This window comes from Poecilia reticulata, chromosome 23 (assembly GCF_904066995.2).
Source record: "Poecilia reticulata chromosome 23, P_reticulata-male-v2, whole genome shotgun sequence".
Lineage (NCBI taxonomy): Eukaryota > Metazoa > Chordata > Actinopteri > Cyprinodontiformes > Poeciliidae > Poecilia > Poecilia reticulata.
The window spans coordinates 12,329,626-12,348,103 of record NC_088852.1 but is presented as its reverse complement, the minus strand read 5'-3'; the positions used below and the strand labels follow the sequence as shown (position 1 = coordinate 12,348,103).

General features: G+C 39.1%; 1 protein-coding gene and 1 long non-coding RNA gene across 4 annotated transcripts in view; both read left to right on the top strand.

The window, feature by feature from the left end:
* ahcyl2b (adenosylhomocysteinase like 2b) overlaps positions 1-13,675 on the top strand; it is a 34,704-nt gene extending 21,029 nt beyond the window's left edge. Inside the window, exons 2-17 of one of the 2 annotated variants that reach the window (XM_008401090.3) lie at positions 471-579; positions 2,761-2,904; positions 3,115-3,215; positions 3,313-3,415; positions 3,517-3,611; positions 4,064-4,170; positions 4,522-4,638; positions 4,722-4,785; positions 5,592-5,680; positions 6,411-6,481; positions 7,843-7,937; positions 8,179-8,277; positions 9,609-9,677; positions 9,802-9,880; positions 10,129-10,249; positions 10,427-13,675. In XM_008401090.3, the coding sequence (XP_008399312.1) occupies positions 471-579; positions 2,761-2,904; positions 3,115-3,215; positions 3,313-3,415; positions 3,517-3,611; positions 4,064-4,170; positions 4,522-4,638; positions 4,722-4,785; positions 5,592-5,680; positions 6,411-6,481; positions 7,843-7,937; positions 8,179-8,277; positions 9,609-9,677; positions 9,802-9,880; positions 10,129-10,249; positions 10,427-10,433 (1,470 nt within the window). In that variant the 3' untranslated portion in view covers positions 10,434-13,675. Of the gene's footprint in view, positions 1-470; positions 580-2,760; positions 2,905-3,114; positions 3,216-3,312; positions 3,416-3,516; positions 3,612-4,063; positions 4,171-4,521; positions 4,639-4,721; positions 4,786-5,591; positions 5,681-6,410; positions 6,482-7,842; positions 7,938-8,178; positions 8,278-9,608; positions 9,678-9,801; positions 9,881-10,128; positions 10,254-10,426 lie in introns of those variants that run through there. The other variant, XM_008401091.3, reaches the window with a different exon arrangement.
* A 1,303-nt stretch (positions 13,676-14,978) lies between these two features.
* LOC145550237 (uncharacterized) lies at positions 14,979-18,067 on the top strand. 2 transcript variants are annotated; one of them, XR_014086156.1, is made up of 5 exons: positions 14,979-16,291; positions 16,393-16,493; positions 16,640-16,761; positions 17,362-17,491; positions 17,848-18,067. It is a non-coding gene; the product is annotated as an uncharacterized LOC145550237 (long non-coding RNA). The 2 variants fall into 2 exon arrangements; XR_014086157.1 differs by lacking the exon at positions 17,362-17,491 and having other exon boundaries at positions 14,985-16,291.
* The last annotated feature ends 411 nt before the right edge of the window (positions 18,068-18,478 follow it).

Sequence of the window (18,478 nt, the reverse complement as noted above, 5' to 3'; positions counted from 1 at the left end):
TTAAAACCAAGAAAATTAGTGCAAATCTCACTTTTCTACACGTAACCAATGTCTTTTATTTAGTTTAGCTGCAACTAAAGTAACTTTCAAAACCTTTTTGGTGTCATTTGTTTTGAGGGAGTTCATCTACAATTAGTTTTCTCCCAGCACAAAAATCACTTAAAGCTAAAGCTACACACGTGGTGACTGGATTAGAAGTTAAAACACTGCTTAACATCTTTTTTTTTTTTTTTTACACCTGAGAAAAGTTTATGCACACAAACAACACCTGTGGTCAACAGATTCCACTAGAGCGATCTGTTGTGTTGTGAACTCTAAAACCTTGCTCATTACACATAATTCACCAAAAGATGTTTTCTGATTTCAAGATTTTGAGGTTTTGGATCTCTAACGTATGTCAGCACTTGAGCTTTACATGCGCCTCAAGCGTCGTTTTGGTTCTGAATCCCTGTTCTTTGTCTTCTCCTCAGATCCAGTTTGCAGACCAGAAACAGGAGTTCAACAAGCGCCCGTCTAAGATCGGCCGGCGCTCTCTGTCCCGCTCCATCTCCCAGTCCTCCACAGACAGCTACAGCTCAGGTAAACAAACAGCCTGGCAGACACTCAGTCACCGCAACCCGCCGCTTATCGGACATCCCTGACTTTACAACACTTTTCCTGCTGATTCCACCTGTATGAATGGTTGACTAACCTTCTCCCCCACCCCCTGTTCTCCTCATCAACCATCTCTGTCCTCACTCTCACAGTCTAACCCTGTAGTTCTCATGAAACTGTGGGCTCTGTGTTAGCAGATCAGCTGCCGGTGGTCTCCAGAGCGCCCGCAGGAATTTATTGGAATGGGAAACCAAAAATAAGTAAATGATACAATCCTGTATCTTATGCTGTAGCAGGAAGAGGCTACAGAGTTGAGCTTTAGATTGATTATCTGTTGAAATGTTAATTAGTGAAAGAGGAAATGACTTAGAAAATTGATGCACAAACAACTGTTTCAATATTAACTGCTCAACCTACTTTCTGTAGTTTGTAACTAATGGGAACAGCACCTTTGTGAACAATTACTCTGACCTTTTCCTTCACAAATTTGTTCAAGCTTGTAGCTCAGTCTGACCTTTCTGGGAAAAACTTATTCTTACAGGTACTTGGAGTCAGACGACACACTTTACAAAAACACTAATTTACCCGATTTCCTAGAACAATGACGGAGCGGAGAGGTCACAAAGTCTGAGAAATGGCTGACACCAGAACCCTGTTTTCATTCGTAATGCTCACTGCTCTTAACCTTTTGACCTCTCCCCATCATGGCCGTTTTCGTAAACATTTAAATGCTTTCCTGCGTAATCTGCTCGGACTTGTGCTTTTTTGATACTCCGCTGCGTGTCAGGAGTCAGAGCCTCCAATGAAGCCATTAACGTAATGAATTAATCTGCACCGTGGTGCTCCGCTTTGCCAAATGGACATTTGGACGCTGAGTCACACTTAGAGGAGGGGAAGTGATGGACGCCCCAGGATCAGAGGCGCTTTAAAAACAGTCTTTGCCTCTCTGCGCTTTTAGTGAGACAGTTTGTCATGTTAGAGCGACAAGAATTGGGATTTTATTTGCAGTGGTAGGGTGATGATGCACAGGTTAAAAAGATTTGCAGAGATAAGAATCTGTGTATTCCTCCCCTTGAGTCGATATAAAACCATTTTTTGCTGCAATTAGAGCTTCAGATTATTTTGAGGTTATATCTATTTTACACATAAGGACTTTTTTTTATTATTGTCAGTTTTTTATTGCAATACTCTCTCAGGCTGCATGAAGGGCCTCTGAACATCCATTTTCAACCCACAGATTCTCAATTAAATTTAATCTAAATTTGATTAGACCATTTTTATACACAAACTTTACTTGAAAGCAGGTTTCCTCCAGCCTGTGGCTCTTGCAGCCTTAAGAGTGACTCTTAATAACTTTGGCGTAGAATTAAAAAAGAACCAGCCAATATTGTTGAAATTTAGATTGAAAAACTGTTAAAATTCTGCATTTGTTGTTTTCTTTTTCCCCCCCAAAATAATCAGATTTTCACAAAAGTACCAGCAATATGTTCTTGTATCTGTTTTTCTTGTTGTTAGGTTGGAATCTATTAATTTTAAGTATAATTTCTCATCCCACAGAGGAAAAAAAATCCATCCTCTTTTTGTTAAATGTTATATTTATCTTGATTTTAAATTGTAAAAATATAAGCAAAATGTCGGTTCTTTAAAAATGACAACAAATTTCCTATAGTGGGTATTTATCTAAAATTATAAATTCTCTTTTTCAAAAAGTTGTGACATTGGCAATAAATGAGATTTATTAGGCTATCATTTTCTGTAGATCTAATGGGCAAAAGGTGATTGTTTTGTCATTTTGTCTGACACACTATTGAATCACAGTAAATGTCTCTATACTTTAAAACATAAAAGCCAACAGAGTAACACTTGGTGTAATTATGATCCTGCACAAACGGCACAGAGTGAAAGTTTGCAGCCGCAGCGTGACGCCTGGCAGACGCGCCGTCTCTCTGTTGTTGCCCGGTAACGGGAGAAGCTATGCCAGACAGATTTATTGTCACTTCTACTGGGTGATCCAGAAAGCTTGGCCTGGTCAAGTTTGAATTACAGGGTATTAAGGAAAAAGGCCAGTGCTGCGAAACCTTTTTGCAGAGCCGGGTTTAGGTTGCTGAAAATAAGCACTTTGTGTCCTTTCCCTTCACTGACGTTTTCACGTGCGATCGCTTGCAGCGGCGTCGTACACCGACAGCTCCGACGATGAGACCTCACCCCGGGACAAACAGCAGAAGAACTCCAAAGGCAACGGAGATTTCTGCATCAAAAACATCAAGCAGGCCGACTTCGGGCGCAGAGAGATCGAGATCGCAGAGCAAGGTAGAACCAACACACTCGGAAGGAGTTTGATCACATGGACGCGAAGCAGCGCAGGGCTAAACACGCAGATAGCATCGTTTAGCATCTGCAGCTCCTTCATCTGGACAACTGGATGGATTAGAGCTCAGCTAATGAGATTAAAGCTGGGAATTCCTTTTACCTTCCAGCTAATTCCAGCTTCCGCTTTGTGTGTGTTTCCCTTTCCGCCAGAGATGCCAGCACTGATGGCGCTGAGGAAGCGAGCTCAGGGGGAGAAACCCCTCGCCGGTGCCAAGGTGGTGGGCTGCACGCACATCACCGCGCAGACCGCCGTGAGTGACACGACAAAAATAAATGGCAACGTGTTGATGTCTTCAGTTTGGCAAAAAAAAGCCAAACTCTGCAGCTTTGTTTATTTCTCTTTCTCAGGTGCTGATGGAGACTCTGGCAGCTCTGGGCGCTCAGTGCAGGTGGGCAGCCTGCAACATCTACTCCACCCAGAACGAAGTGGCTGCAGCTCTGGCAGAAGGAGGTGGGAACAGTTTGAAAGCCTTCAGTCTAAAATCTTACTGTCTCTTCTTTCTTGTCACGTTTTTGTCAACTCTGCATTCTTCGCTTCCTTCCACTCCGCAGGTTTCAGTGTGTTCGCCTGGAAGGGTGAGTCAGAGGACGACTTCTGGTGGTGCATCGACCGCTGCGTCAACGTGGAAGGCTGGCAACCCAACATGGTAACAACCGTCTTTTTCTTCTTTTTTTTTTTTACGTAGTTTTTGACGCATGTGCAACGCAATAAAATGTTTATTTTCATAATTAAATAGGAATTTAATTATTTGTTTACACCTCTTTAATGTATTTATTTTACTGTAGAAAATGGCGTAAGTAGTCGTATGAAAAATCTGTTGAATTTGCCAAATTTATTTCAATTTTATCCAATTTATCATTAGAGTAATCGATTACTAAAATAATTATTAGTTGCAGACCTAATCATATCAGACCATCTCCAACCAAACACAATGGCCTTTATAATTTTTTTTTACCCCACATAATCATGTGTTACCATGTGTTGGTCTGTCACATATGTGACAGAAGCACCATTTTCTTTCCTTTCTTTTAATTTATTCTTAACATCTTTTCATATTTTTCATCCTAATCTTTATTTTAACTCCATTTTTCTCCTCAGATCCTGGATGACGGCGGAGACCTGACGCACTGGATTTATAAAAAGTACCCCAACATGTTCAAGAAGATCAAGGGCATCGTAGAGGAGAGCGTTACTGGCGTCCACAGGTGGGATAAGCAGCGTCCATATGTCCTCTTCTTTTTGCATGATTCTTTTTCTTTTTGCTAAATATTACAGACATGTTTTAGTTGAAAGATGATGAAACTGATTCTCTGTATCTTTTAAGATTAAAATATTTGTAAAAACCTGCACAGTAACAGAATAAGGCCATATTTGCATCCACAGTCAAGTTTGGCAACATTGCCATCTAGTGGTGGAAAGTGGTACACATTTTTATCTGCACTCAGTTTGATACAAACGATTTAAAATAGAAAATACATTTGAATCTGTTTATGTTTGGGTTCTATTTTTAGTTGTGCCATCAAAAAGATCTAGTAAGAAATTATGTGTGTGTTCAGGTTGTACCAACTGTCCAAGGCGGGGAAGCTGTGTGTTCCAGCCATGAACGTCAACGACTCCGTTACCAAGCAAAAGTTTGACAACCTTTACTGCTGCAGAGAATCCATCTTAGATGGGTATAAAACATGTTTTCTTTCCTTACAAATTGCTTCCAAAAGTAGAGAAGCAGCAGCACTGAAACGTGTATCTGTGTCTCCAGCTTGAAGAGGACCACTGACGTGATGTTTGGAGGCAAACAGGTGGTGGTGTGTGGATACGGAGAGGTAAGGCTAATGGTTTTATTTAAGTCACATGTGCTCCTGCTGGTGTTCTGCTAAAAATGAGAAAACTCACGCTAAAAATTGAAATAAGTATTTGGTGAAAAAGTTTGGATTTTCTCTGATCTACACAGGTATGGAAATATAGGTCCAACTCTGCTAATGTTTGGCACAGTGTCACTTTGCTTTCTGTCACCAATAACAGCAGGATGTTTGAGCACTTTTTGAGGAAAAAGTTCATTTAAATTGCCAGCAAACCTCATCTTTAAGAATGGTCCTGAAATGTTCAACAGGTGGCAGTCAGAGCTTTGGGAAGGTGGTTCAAACTAAATTAGCCATACCTGAAACACATTTTGATGAGTGTTTGGGTTTATAGAAATGTTGGAACGCCTAATTGTGTCCAACTTTTAACCATCTGACTCGAACTGTTGGTTCTGATTGAAAGGAAATTGAGAACAACCAAGCAACTCCAGTCTGCCAGAAACTGTAAGGTACAGAAACTTCTGGACTAACCCAGACCTCAACTCTATTAAAAATTCACAGCCTGTGAGAATGAGAGAAAATCTGCAGTAATCAAACGTACCCACCCAATACTTGTTAAAAATCCTTGGATTAGTTCTTTGTATCATTTTCTGAGGTGTCAGTGTCTGTGTTATTATTACATCACAGTAGACTGCGACTGCACCGATCACAGCTCTAGCCCTGCTATTTGGGAATGCTGTGTGCATTTCTGCCTGGCGTTTCTCTGTAACACACTGCATGCACCCCTGTTAACTGTAAATGACCAATTCTTCTATTTTCACCTCCGTCAGGTTGGAAAAGGTTGCTGCGCTGCCCTCAAAGCCATGGGCTCCATCGTCTACGTCACAGAGATCGACCCCATCTGCGCCTTGCAGGCCTGGTAAGCTTTAGTTTTTCTTTATTTTGGCTCATTTATATTGCAGGAAAGTCACTTTTCACTATTACTGCAGCTAACAATTATTTGAGTAATCGGATTATTCTAGTGATTAATCGATTAATCAGATTTAAAAATTTGGCACTTTCTGCACATTTTTTGTTTAACGTCTTTGTCTTTTATACAATATTAGAAAAATGCAAACAAATATTTCAACTCCTTTTTAAAATGAGAAAATAAATATTGTATTGCCTAAAGGGAGATGGCAAAAGATGCATCTGCACCTAAAATAAAAATGCTTCTAACATCAACATGTGAAAAGCTCAGCTCTCTTTACTCAACTTATCAGTGTCGGGCTGATCTGTTGAATATTATTATTTTTTGATTAACTGATTAATGATTACATAGTAAGAAGTGCTTAATTGTCTTACAGTATTTGAACCAGATGGAGCTAAAACTGTGCCATTTAAATTCTGGGTAGACTTTATTCAAAGACAGGTTTTTAGCTCAAATGCATAACTTGTATATTTCTTGTACAGTTTTGGTTTAGTTACTGCTCTGAGTATGTTCTTTCAGCAAATGGACATAATTGGAGGAACTATTAATCCATTCCTAAATTAGTTGGCAGTTATGTCAGTTAATTGATTAATCCTGATTATTAAGTAATTAACGATTAATTATGATTACTGATTAATCATTAGTGATTAATCAGCTGGTTTTTTGTTGTTTTTTTTAGCATGGATGGCTTCAGGCTGGTGAAACTCAACGAAGTCATCAGACAAGTGGACATCGTCATCACCTGCACAGGTTGGCAGCCGCTGATGTTGACGTTCTGCTAATCTAGTCAGGGTGCAGAAGTTCACAGTTTTTGTTGCGTCTTGTTCAAGGTGACTAGACGGGTCACTGAGTCAGCGAAATCATTTGCAGTGGTCGCTAATAAAGCTCTGAACCTCGAGGGCGAGGGAGCCGACGCTGACCTTTGGATTAGAGCAGAGAATTACTGGTGGCCAGTTCATTACCAAATATCGCCTGTCAGGGTTGAAGCGGAGGATCTGCAATCGTAGCGAGTTGCACATGGACAAGGCAGCCTTAAAAAAAAAAAAAACTAAAATACTAAACTAAGAAAAAACATACCTTTGCTTTTTTTTCCCCCTGAATGAGATCTTCACCTTTAGGTGAATATAGCGACGTTGACAATCCAGCTGTGTGGAAGATTAGTGTAAAAATCCAATTGTGTTTTTTTTTGTGTGTGTTTTTTGGGGGGGTGGTTTGGCGAATATAGAGCACATTGAGAAAGTTTTGTTTCCTTTGAGCATTTTCATATGATTCAATGTATTTAGGTCCATTTCCATATAGCACACCAACAAAAAGAAGTGTATAATCATAAAGTAAAAGGGAAAATGATATACCTCTACCACCTTTGAAGGTTTTGGCCATTCTTCTTTGCTTAATTAGTCTTTATCAGATTAGATGTAGAATTTAAGTCTTTTTTTCTTTTTCTTTACAGATTTTCAATTTGATTTATTTTTGCGCTGTGACTGCTCTGTTCCAACATGTTCATACTTTTTGAGCCTGTAAGAAGTTTTTCTTCTTTATGGTTTCCAGCGTTTAGTCCAGTCCATCCTGCATCAACATGACCAGCTTCAAATCCCCACCCAATCACTCTAAATCCCACGAAAATACATTTTTAGTTTTTAGTTGTGAAGGATAGAAATAAAGTTCGAGGGATGTAAATAATTTAGAAATGTTTGTAGGCTCAATAAACCGCCATTTGAACTTTGACCCCGTTACTTTGTATCTGTAGGTTTTATAAGTAATGGGTAACTGTTAAAATATTTCACAAAGAATATTTTCTCATAGTTTTAATGCGAAAAGAAAATTCTTTAAACCTTCATATCCTTTCAACATGTTGAGCCAACTCTAACTGAATTCTATTTCCAGATCTAATTAACTTTGCCCACTTTCTAAGATAGGTAATTAAATTGTAAATGACAGAGGCAGACTTGGTTGTATTATCCAGACCTCATATGATATATACATATATATATATATATATATATATATATATATATATATATTTTTTTATTTTTTTTTTTTTTTTCTTAAAGTGTGCTCTTTTCCTGCACCTTTTCTCAGATTGAATCACTCGTTCACCTCTTCTTCACTAGGTAATAAGAACGTTGTGGTGAGAGAGCACCTGGACCGCATGAAGAACGGCTGCATTGTCTGCAACATGGGGCACTCCAACACCGAGATCGATGTGGTGAGTTTGCAACTCCTGATGACGACATCGGAAGCCTTTAACAATGCCTGCTTCTCTTACCGTTTATGTTGCAGGATTTTGTAAGAAATTTGGAAATGTGTTTTAGTTTTTGGCCTTTTAAGTCAAGTAGGAGCACAAGGGCAAAGTGTTCTCAATTATTTGATCCATCATAATAGCTGGGGAAAAGATCATCTTCCACATGTAGAGGCTAAAATGACCTTAAATTGTTTTTGTTCTGCAGGCCAGCCTGCGGACTCCTGAACTAACCTGGGAGAGGGTTCGCTCACAGGTGGACCACATCATCTGGCCGGATGCCAAGAGGATAGTCCTGCTGGCAGAGGTGCTTTACTCTCTGCCTAAAAACATCCAAACAAATCCTGTCGGTCTGACTTTTTGTTGTGGACTGCATTGCAGATTTAGCTGATTCATGTTGGTCAAAGAACGGTTAAAGATGCAGAAAACAGATCTGGTTGCATCCAGATGTCTGAAGTTAGCGTAAAATATGCATCAGGGCACGTGTCGCCTGGATAAGAAGTGGTGTATTTGTGAGTGAATCACGAGGCATGACAGAATGAGAGCAGCACGGCAGGGCCGGCCGAGCTGCCAGCTCCTTGGAGCCGACGATTCTGAACCCGTTTGATCTGAAGCAGGTTGGAACCACATCAGTGAACCTGGAATTAAAAGCTTGTTTTGTTTCATATTTCTATTATGATTTGCAGGCGTTCCTCTAAAACCTTAAAAAAAAAAAAAAAAAATTCTCCACTTCAACCTGTGTACTTGACTAATTCGTTTCAGTCACCAATATCACTCAAGGAACGTTAGGAAGTGTCACGGTAGAGAACACCGTTTTCTGCATTCCTGAGAAGTTGAGGGATCTGTGCCACAATAAAAAACATTGAGCATCTCCATCCGACATCCCCTCTTCTGAAAATATTTGAATATATTATTTAACTGAAAATACAACCAGAAATGAATCAAAGTGGGGGGAAAAATTATCCGACACTAAGCTAGGTATGCATGGAAGCCAAACTATATTAACTAGCTTCTTTACTGTTGTTCAAACACAAAATACTTTAACGTTAGGGTTGTTTTTCACAGACTTGAACTAAAAATGCATGAAACTTAACCTCCTTTTGGTGGCTTTCAATTGTGCTTTCTTTCCCTCTACTTCACTGCTGAGAGCAGCGCAGCGCACAGTAGTTGCGCCAGCAGTGTCGCCTTTTCGAAGTAGATTAAGTTTTAATGTTCCATGATGTTTAATTTCGTTTTAAACTCTGATTATGGTTTGTTTAAGTGTACAAATACAGACCATGTATCGTCTGTATTTGTAGGGAAACATCCCGTGTGCTTTAATTGTTTTAGCAAATGTTTAAACATCTTCGTTCTGAAGATGTGGCAGTTTTTATTTTGCCTCAGCAGTGCACTGTAATCAGTTACATGTAGAGGAAACCCTGATATGTAAAAATTAGGTTTTTACTCTGTTTGGTCTTGGTAAAAGCTTGAGCAACACCAAGCTAGCAGAAGTGTGTTTCTAACGGGGTGTTTTTTTGTGTGTGTGTGTGTGTGTGTGTGTGTGTGTGTGTGTGTGTGTGTGTGTGTGTGTGTGTGTGTGTGTGTGTGTGTGTGTGTGTGTGTGTGTGTGTGTGTGTGTGTGTTTAATTTTCTCTCCAGGGCCGTCTCCTGAACCTCAGCTGCTCCACTGTGCCCACGTTTGTGCTCTCCATCACTGCCACAACCCAGGTACATTTGTTGTTTTAACTGATTTTCTTTCTCTCTCTGTTTTTTTCTACATTTACAGCTCTCTTTTTCTGTGACGAATTGAGAAGTCTGCTCAAAAATGTTTATGTGATTTGTTTCCCTGCAGGCTCTGGCCCTGATAGAGCTCTACAACGCCCCCGAGGGACGGTACAAGCAGGATGTTTATCTGCTGCCCAAGAAAATGGGTAAAAATGTCTTCAGTTTGATATTAAAGACGGATCATGCATGCATGCATTGCTGAGAGTGAAGCCTGGTAAAGAAAGGCAGATATAGGTCGCGCTGTCAGTGAATGAAAAAGGGCTTGTATGAGAAAAAGAAGACAGTAGTTAACCTGGATTTCCTTGTTTTCCTTTTTGAAATTATAATTTTTCAGGTCAGAGATCCTGAAAAATGCTAAGATGTTTGCTCCCTTTTTTTTTTTCCTGCTGTCCAGATGAGTATGTGGCCAGCCTACATCTCCCGACGTTTGACGCGCATCTCACAGAGTTGACTGATGAGCAGGCCAAGTACCTGGGCTTGAACAAGAACGGGCCCTTTAAGCCAAACTACTATAGGTAAACTGCTCCAAAATGGCCGCTTCCACTCCACATCAGTTGCAACTTTTATTGTATGAAATGCATGAAAGTTTGTGGTTTTTAGCCGGACAGAAGTTACTAAACTTGCTTCCTTCTGTTCACTTTCTGATTTGAACTTTCTATTGTGTTCTTTTGTTGTTGTTTTTTCCCCTCCAGGTATTAAACCATTGAGTTGAATGAGGAAATATCAGTTCTCCATGAATTGCACGGACTCACAGAGGGAGAAGAGGAGAACGGGGGGTGATAGAATGATAGACGGCATAGTCAAAACACCTGCTTTACATCTGGAGCAAAGGAGAGGCCCTAACTTTTCCTGTTTCCTGCTTTTTTTTATTCCCACACGCCCACAGTAATAATCGTATTAATAAAATAAAATAAAAAATCACTCATCTCTGGAACCATTCTCACCTCTCGCTCCTCGTCGAACAAGTCCTTTTATTTTCTCCGCCATCTCTCTTTAGATGCGTCAAGTTGTTCGTTAGTCCTCTTTCCTCCCTCCACAGCGCCAGAGTTTTGATTCTTTATCTCCTTAAAAAGATGAAACACACTCTGTAAGCAAAATTTGATTGTTTTCTTTATTATTTTTTTTAATAGGTGTGCAGCTGAAGATTTAGTCATGGACAATTCTTCCCTTTTTTTCAGTTTTTTTTTTTCCTCTTGTTTTCTACCTTTTGATTTTCAACAAAACAAAACAAAAATAGGGCGGGTTGCAGATCTTGTGCGAGGGCCTCAGGGGTCCAATCATATCTTGTATTTTAATGCTTTTTTTTTCCTTTTTTTTTGTTTTGTTTTTTTAAACATGACTGGATGTCGACTTGCTCTCCTCACCCGTCTCTTGAAACCCACAGTGAAACCATCTCATTGGCTGCTTTTGGTCTCCAGCTGCTCAAAACACACCAGTGTTGAAGTCACAAGTATTTAATCATTTTCTTTTGTTTCTTCTTCTTCCTTTTCTTTAACAGGAATACTGTAGTAGAAGCATGGCAGATTGTCTAATCATTACAAAGGTATACTGTATATTTAGATATTTATATAGAATTTAAGATTTTTCTATCTTTCCATCTAATATTTCATTTTTGACCGAATCGTCGTGTCGCACAGAGAAGCAACTAAATGTTCTAATCATCTGTAATAAATGTACTCAAACCCTCATTCTGAATACTGTGACAGAGTATTTACATAGCATGAAGCAGTTTGTTGCAGGTACTCCATCAAAAGTATGGTGCTTCTTTTTAATTTTAATTTTTAATTTTTTTTTTTTGTACTTGCCATACAACAACATCAACAGGTTAAGGGTACTGAAATGTGTCAATTACTCGCCAACTTTCTGACCGATGATTGTTTTTATCCTAATCACAGAAGCACATTCATCTTCATGTTTGGAGATCAGATTTTGCGATGACTTTCCATCCACTATTGAAGAATTATTTTCTTTTATAATTGTATAATAAGATGCAATCGCTATTAACATCTCATCTGCACAATCTTCAAAGCTTAACCAGATGTAAACCCAAACCAGTGTCGCTATACTATATATTTTAAAAAATCTATCATGCTTCCCCTCCAGATTTTTTGACACCCCAAGTAAAGCTACAACCTAAAGCCTTAAATTAATCTTTCATTTTTTTTAATTGTCCCTTGATCAGTGTTTACGACTTCCTGTTCCGCTGCTGTATAACAATGATAAAGCACAGATGACCATTTCCAGTTTCCTGTGAACATTTCCACATCTTCTTCCATGACGAACAGATTGAAAGCTAGAAATGCATTCGTACTTCCTGTTATCTTCTGTAATTCGTACTCTTTTGCAGCCTAAATTAAGAGCAGACATCTTTCTTTCTAAGGAGCTTCTTGCGTTTTTTTTTGCATCTCCCAACTTCATTTGAAACACTTGCACTGAAACTAATCTTCTTTCTGTAACAACTTCAACACCGAAGACTGTTGTCAACTTGCAATAATAGCATGTTGCGTTTGTTGGTCAGGTTAATGATTGGATTTTTGAGTTTCTGACCACCAAAGTTGAATCCAGTCGTTCTGAAAATTTGTTGGTTTCTAATCAACAGCCAGTTTGTCTGCATCTCAAGTGAACATCAGGGCATTTAGTGAGTTGGAAGCAGATGCGATGTCACACTGTGCGAGTTAATGCAAAGTAGCTTCAAAAAGTACTACATTCTTAAAGTTTTTAAATGCATATTTTTGGAGTTAAATCAGTGAATTAAAATGAATAATTTTGTCTCCATATGCATTAAAGAATGTATTCCCTTACCTTTAGTCTAAAGTTTCACAAATCCACTATAATGGCAGAAATTGACTGTTTGAAAGGATAAAACAGAAATGGTACCATATTTGGTTTAGCCTTCCCGTTATCCACTTTAAGTCTCTCTTGCTCTCAACCTGAATAAATTTAGATGCATCTCCTTTTCAGGAACTCTTTACACCCCACTCACATTGAAAACGCCTAACTTTCAACGTCCCTCCTTCAGTAACGACTTCTGCACCAAAGGGTGTTGCCGTTACCACAACTTGCACTCAACATGCTGTACGATATGCAAACGCCGTGAGGTCAGCACGGCTGACCTTAGGCTTTTTGTTTGCGTCTTTACCCGGGGTGTCAATACTTTGTATAGAACCACAATCAGCCGATGTTTATCCCGATCAGAAAGCATTTCATACTGTGATGCGCATTTCAAGCTTGTTTTTCCAATTCTGCGTTTGAACGAGATTTTTTTTTTTTTTTTAAATAATTTTTCACCTGTCTACAATTAATCTCGTTGATATAAAAAAAAAGAGTTGAATAGTGGCCCAAAAGAAGTGTGTAATATAAAAATCTGTGATGCCACCTTAAAGCAAAACTCCTCCATTCTGTGTCGCAGTCGGTGTCTGTGCGTCCTTGTCTCCTTGTGCTGTTGAATCTCCACACAGGATTGTGTGACCCATTGTCTTAAGGCCTATCCCCCCGCCCCCCTTTAATTCTGTGAATATGTGCTTATGAATGATGTGTGCGCGCGCGTGTGGGTGTGTGTTTGTCCATATCTTTTATGTTTTTATTTCTGTCTCGCAGGCCGTAGTTACTTTTTAACAGCTGCCTCAGGATCCTGACCTGCGGGTTTAGGGAGGAGAACTGTTTTAATATACGGTTAACTAGACGAGGGAAGACACCAGCATTGTTTATGTATATACAAACTATATACAGATCTGACAAAAAATGTAGGTGTATAGGAAGGTGTAAAGAAGTCTCCTGTATTTATTGATGTAAATCCTCATACAGTACAAACTGGCTAAATTCTCAGTCATGCTTTAAGTTGTTGAAAACAAAAAAATAAAAAAATAAAAAATCTGAAGTGATCATGTTAGAAGATGAGCAATAATCTGTAATATTAATGAATAAAACTGTAAAAAGTGGAATGTGTTGTGTGGTTGATTTGCCTTGATGTCGCTTAACGGAGGGTTAGGTTGTATTTGTTTGTCGGGGTAGAGGGGATCCATGTGTGCTGTTGCCTCAGTGAGCTCATCTGAGCCAGCAGCGGTCAGACGGTGCCATCTCTGACATCTCCAGAGCTGACGCATGACTCCAGTCTGAATCGACGGTGTGAAACTGTCTGGCATGTAGTGAGGGGGGGGACAGAATTTGAAGGGTTTTATTTATTTATTTGAAGCATTTCTTTGTTTTCCTAAAGATGCAAACTGTTAAACTCTTGACTGCTTTTTAATCAATTATTTTCCCTCTGGGTGGTCTCAGGCTCCAGCCATGAGATGAATCTGTCGCTTAAAATTCGGTACTGTTGGCACTTATTTAAGATCAAGGAGCTGTTGTCATGATATGTTTAGGATCTTGCAAAAGTATTTCTCATCTTATTACTTTTGTGTACTTTCTGATAGAGAAATGGTGTAGTACCTTATTTGTTTACTTTTTAACTTTTAATGCAATTGTGGCAACAAGGTGGTTTACAAAATTTTATCTGTAATTCCCAGATTTAAACACGGTGGAGGCGGCATCATCCTTTGGGAATCTTTCTTCAGCAGTGACAAGGACGTTAATAGGAAAATTGATGGACCCTCCAGCTAGTTGATGGTCTGCTTAAAAGTCAACTTCCAGTTCAGAACCAGTTCGATGCACGAACGTGTTTTAATTAATTACTTTTAAAAAATAGTAATGGTTACTTTGCGAGATACATTTAATAACTTTCTAGGAAAACAAGTACGGACTTTAACAGATTTATTAGCCGTCTAGACTAGCGGTTCTCAACGTGGGCGGTACCGCCCCCCAGGGGGCGTTGAGAGGACGGCAGGGGGCGCTGGCGGACATTTTTACAAAAGGGGGGCGCTGGGATGCCTTTGGGGGGCGTTTGGTCGAAGGTAAACTTTACACCTTAAATGCACAACAATGCCAGTTTAGACTTTGAACAACTTGATAAAACTGTATTGTGTAACATTAAATCATGCTTGCCGTATCGATGGCAGCTCTTCTTCTATTCAGTGTTTGTAGCTTCATGGCGCAGCTCCGCTCCGCATCAGTTCAGCTTTACACCGGCTGATGACGCTGCTGTGATTCACTTTGTCTGGTATTTATGTAGGCTACATATGTTTTGGCAGTTCTGTGATCATGTCAAAGCAGCAATTTATATTAAAAGTGTTTTATTTCCGTTTGAAAGCTGCCCGCTACCATGGAAGGACAACAGAAAATCGCTCTTATAAACATGTAATTACTAAAATCACAATGCCCTCACTTTGTATCCCTCTGAAAAATGAACCCATTTAAATAAAAAAATCCCTCCATGGGTGATATACCTCGATAGAAAGCGTTCATTTTGTAGCGTTAACACCGGTGCTGTAAGTGGTCCGACGTGAAACGGGTTTGATGGAACAACGGTACCACAGCACTTTTAAATTTCAATAATCATAACACCGAGATTGTTTCCGTTGTTTTAAAAGGTTTATGTCAGTCTGCCTTTTCCCCATCGATATGTTTCCCGACCGCCCTGCACCTGGGAGTTAAAAAAAAAAAAAAAAACGCCGCGCACATTGCGCAAAATTCTGAAACATGAGAAGCGGGCAAAACGGAGCGACTAACTAGATGTGAATTATGGCATAAAAACAGAGAATCCGACGCTGAACAGTGAAAAATCAACACATGATGTGAAACACATGACGATTAAGCGGCGCAGCAGGTGATGAGATTACTAATGGTCAATAAATGAAAATGATTTAGCAACAGGAAAGAAACTAAAGTGGACAGAGCAATAAACCAAGAGAGGATAATACTAATCAAATGAAACTAAATGGAAATGAATGAAGAACAAAATGCAAGAATAAACTAAGAAACTAAAGTAAATACGGAGGAATAAACTGGTATGGCAAGACCTTTCGATCAATAATACAGAGGACTTTATGGCAAGAATAAACAAACACTATTTCCAGATAAAAGGTAAAATAATATTGTTGAAGTGCCATGGGTAGGGGCGCAACTACACATTATTCAGGTGGATGCGAAAACATAAATCGGCGCCCCCCACGAAGGAGCGTAGAAACATACGCTCCCCTTCCCCCAACCCCTTTCCTCCAGACGCCGATACGTTTAGTGCAAAACTCGCTACATTTACCCCGTTATGTGCGCGAGGTGAAGGAGCGTAAGGCGCGCTGAAGTGTACGGGAAAACATAATCGGTGCGCCGATTCAAAACATCTACAATAATGATAGTAACATTAATAATAAAATAATTGTCAGTGCAAAGTAGCCTACAAATTTTTTGGTGGGGGGCGGTGAGGGACCGGGATAAGGGCTAGGGGGGCGCTGGCCCGAAAAAGGTTGAGAAACACTGGTCTAGACCTTTGCAGAGTAATTATGAGATTTCCTAGTGTAAGTGAACGCATCATTGAATTCTACGCATCTACGTATCCTATCGTGAGTTTTTGGCCAGTGACGGAGTTACGGCTGAAGAAATTGAAACGGCGCCGTTTTATTGGTGATAGATGGTGAAACAGCGGTAGATAAAACATGTCAGCGAAATTAAACAGCGATTATGTGAGTACAGTTTGCTCAGTAAATATTTCAGAGCTAGCATTTTAGAGCTAGCCCAAAACAAATATAGCTCAATAATATTACACGTGATCATATCCTGGTAGCGTCACCATGGCAACTCGGCTTTTTAATGCGAAGTTTTCGGACAAGAATGCAGGCAGTCATACTGGAGATATGATGCATGTAGTCAACAAATATATTTCAGGTAGAGGTTAAGTCACACCAACACCGAAATTAAACAATTTTGACCGAAAACAATGAGAAATGTTCAAATTTTGAACTTTTGAGCAAAACATTTGTGTACTGGTTGTAACTTCCGACTAACCACAGTGATATGTTTATTTTCTCAAGTTGGGAAAGCTAAGAAAAGAGTTTACGAAAATAAGAATATTCATTTATTGAGGATTCCTTTCTTGATGAGAAGAATAAAACAGAAGCAGAAGCAAGTACTGACCAGAAGAACACAGAACAAGGTAGGAGAATGTTATCGTAGAAATGCAAGAGTTGCACTTTAAGAGGGTTGCCACTTGTGAATGAGCAGAACTGCATAAGTTTGAGTCATTGAAAATGCAGCAGCATCTTGGCTGAATTTTCTGACGACAAAAACCATAAAGGAAGATCTAATATTTTCCAGAAAAAACATTCATTAATAAAGGCTCGTGACTATAAAATATGAAGCTGCAGATTTACTTAACAAAAAAAAAAAAAAAAAGACAAACTTGGTTAAGTAATGTCACCAAATAAAATTAGTTGCATTACTTAAAAAAAAGTATTTATTGAACAAAAAATATCGATTGCTTTCAGAAAGCAGATGTTCATTTGATCAGGAATATAAAAATAATAAATGCAGGTTCTCAGCGTGTAACTACGACACCGATAAGCTTTCCAACACTGATGAAATCTGTGAGCCTCGTCCTGTTATTACCATGTGTTCCTCACTCCACCAGCTCTACATATGGTTAGTTGTACACCCACGTCAGCTTAGGTGATTTTCACAGTGTGGGCGCTGGTTGCAGCCAACCAACAGGCCCCACCTCCTAATATCAATAATTCACTTTCTCTGCTGTGGGCAGGTTGATGGGGGGTGGAGAGGTCACAGAGAGGTCTCCCACCAACGTCTCGCTGTCTGTGGAGCGTTTAAAGCAGACGAGTCAGACGTGTGGACAACTCTGAGCCACCGAGGTTTACAACATGATTCTCGAGGTACTTGCATTTAACCTAAAAAAAAGTGAAAACCAGTTAAATATCTAATACCGCTCTTACTACTGTTAAAAGAAAAAGTTCATAAAGCAAACAAATTTTACCCAACAGGCGTCTAAGAGGACAGCATTTTCTAAAACATGTCAGTCTCTGAATGTTTAAAGATAAATTATTTTACTCAAAAATGTGCCACAAAAAAACCCCATTTGTAACAATTTCAGTAATTTGTAAAGAAACAAATCTAAACAATTTCACAAAAGACTTGTACCTGAATGTCATTTCTGTGCATGTTTCTGAAATTAGAGTTTGATCCGACACGTCGCTTATTTCAAAATATTTTTAACTTCCTTTCTTTTTAGGCAGCTTGTCTGTTTTGGAGAAACATCTATGTCGCTTGCATCAGATGGCATGGTTTTTTATTGAAATTTCTAATTTTGTTCATGAATATTTATGGTGTTTTTTTTTTTCCTGAAATATGTTTAAAGAAATGTTTTTCTATTTTCTATTCTTCCAGATATGTGCAAGAACACAGTCCACTTTACTCTGATACCTTGAAATAAAATGTTATTTATGGGTCAAGGCTTGAATGGAACCCCTTCTTTACATCACTGCAAAATCCTTGAGGTTTGAGAAGACAAATCAGACACAAAAAATGCACAAAGGACTGATCCAGGAGTACGTTTTATGTTAAAAAAGTAAATAGTTAATGGCAAAACAGATTAAGAATAAAGACAATCCACATCTTCATCAACAGTGACAGAGCCATCTGTAGAAAGAGACCTAGTCAAAGTCCAAACACATAAATCCATGGTGTCCAACCAATGTGACAGAGCTTGATCTATTTTGCAAACAAGAGTGATCAAAACGGATCTTTTTCTAGATTTCCAAAGTTGGTAGAGACGTAAGCAGAAAGGCCTGTAGTGGTAGAAACCGCATAAAATACATGAACAAGAAAAAGTTCAAACGATTTTAAGACTTTTCTCAGGGCTC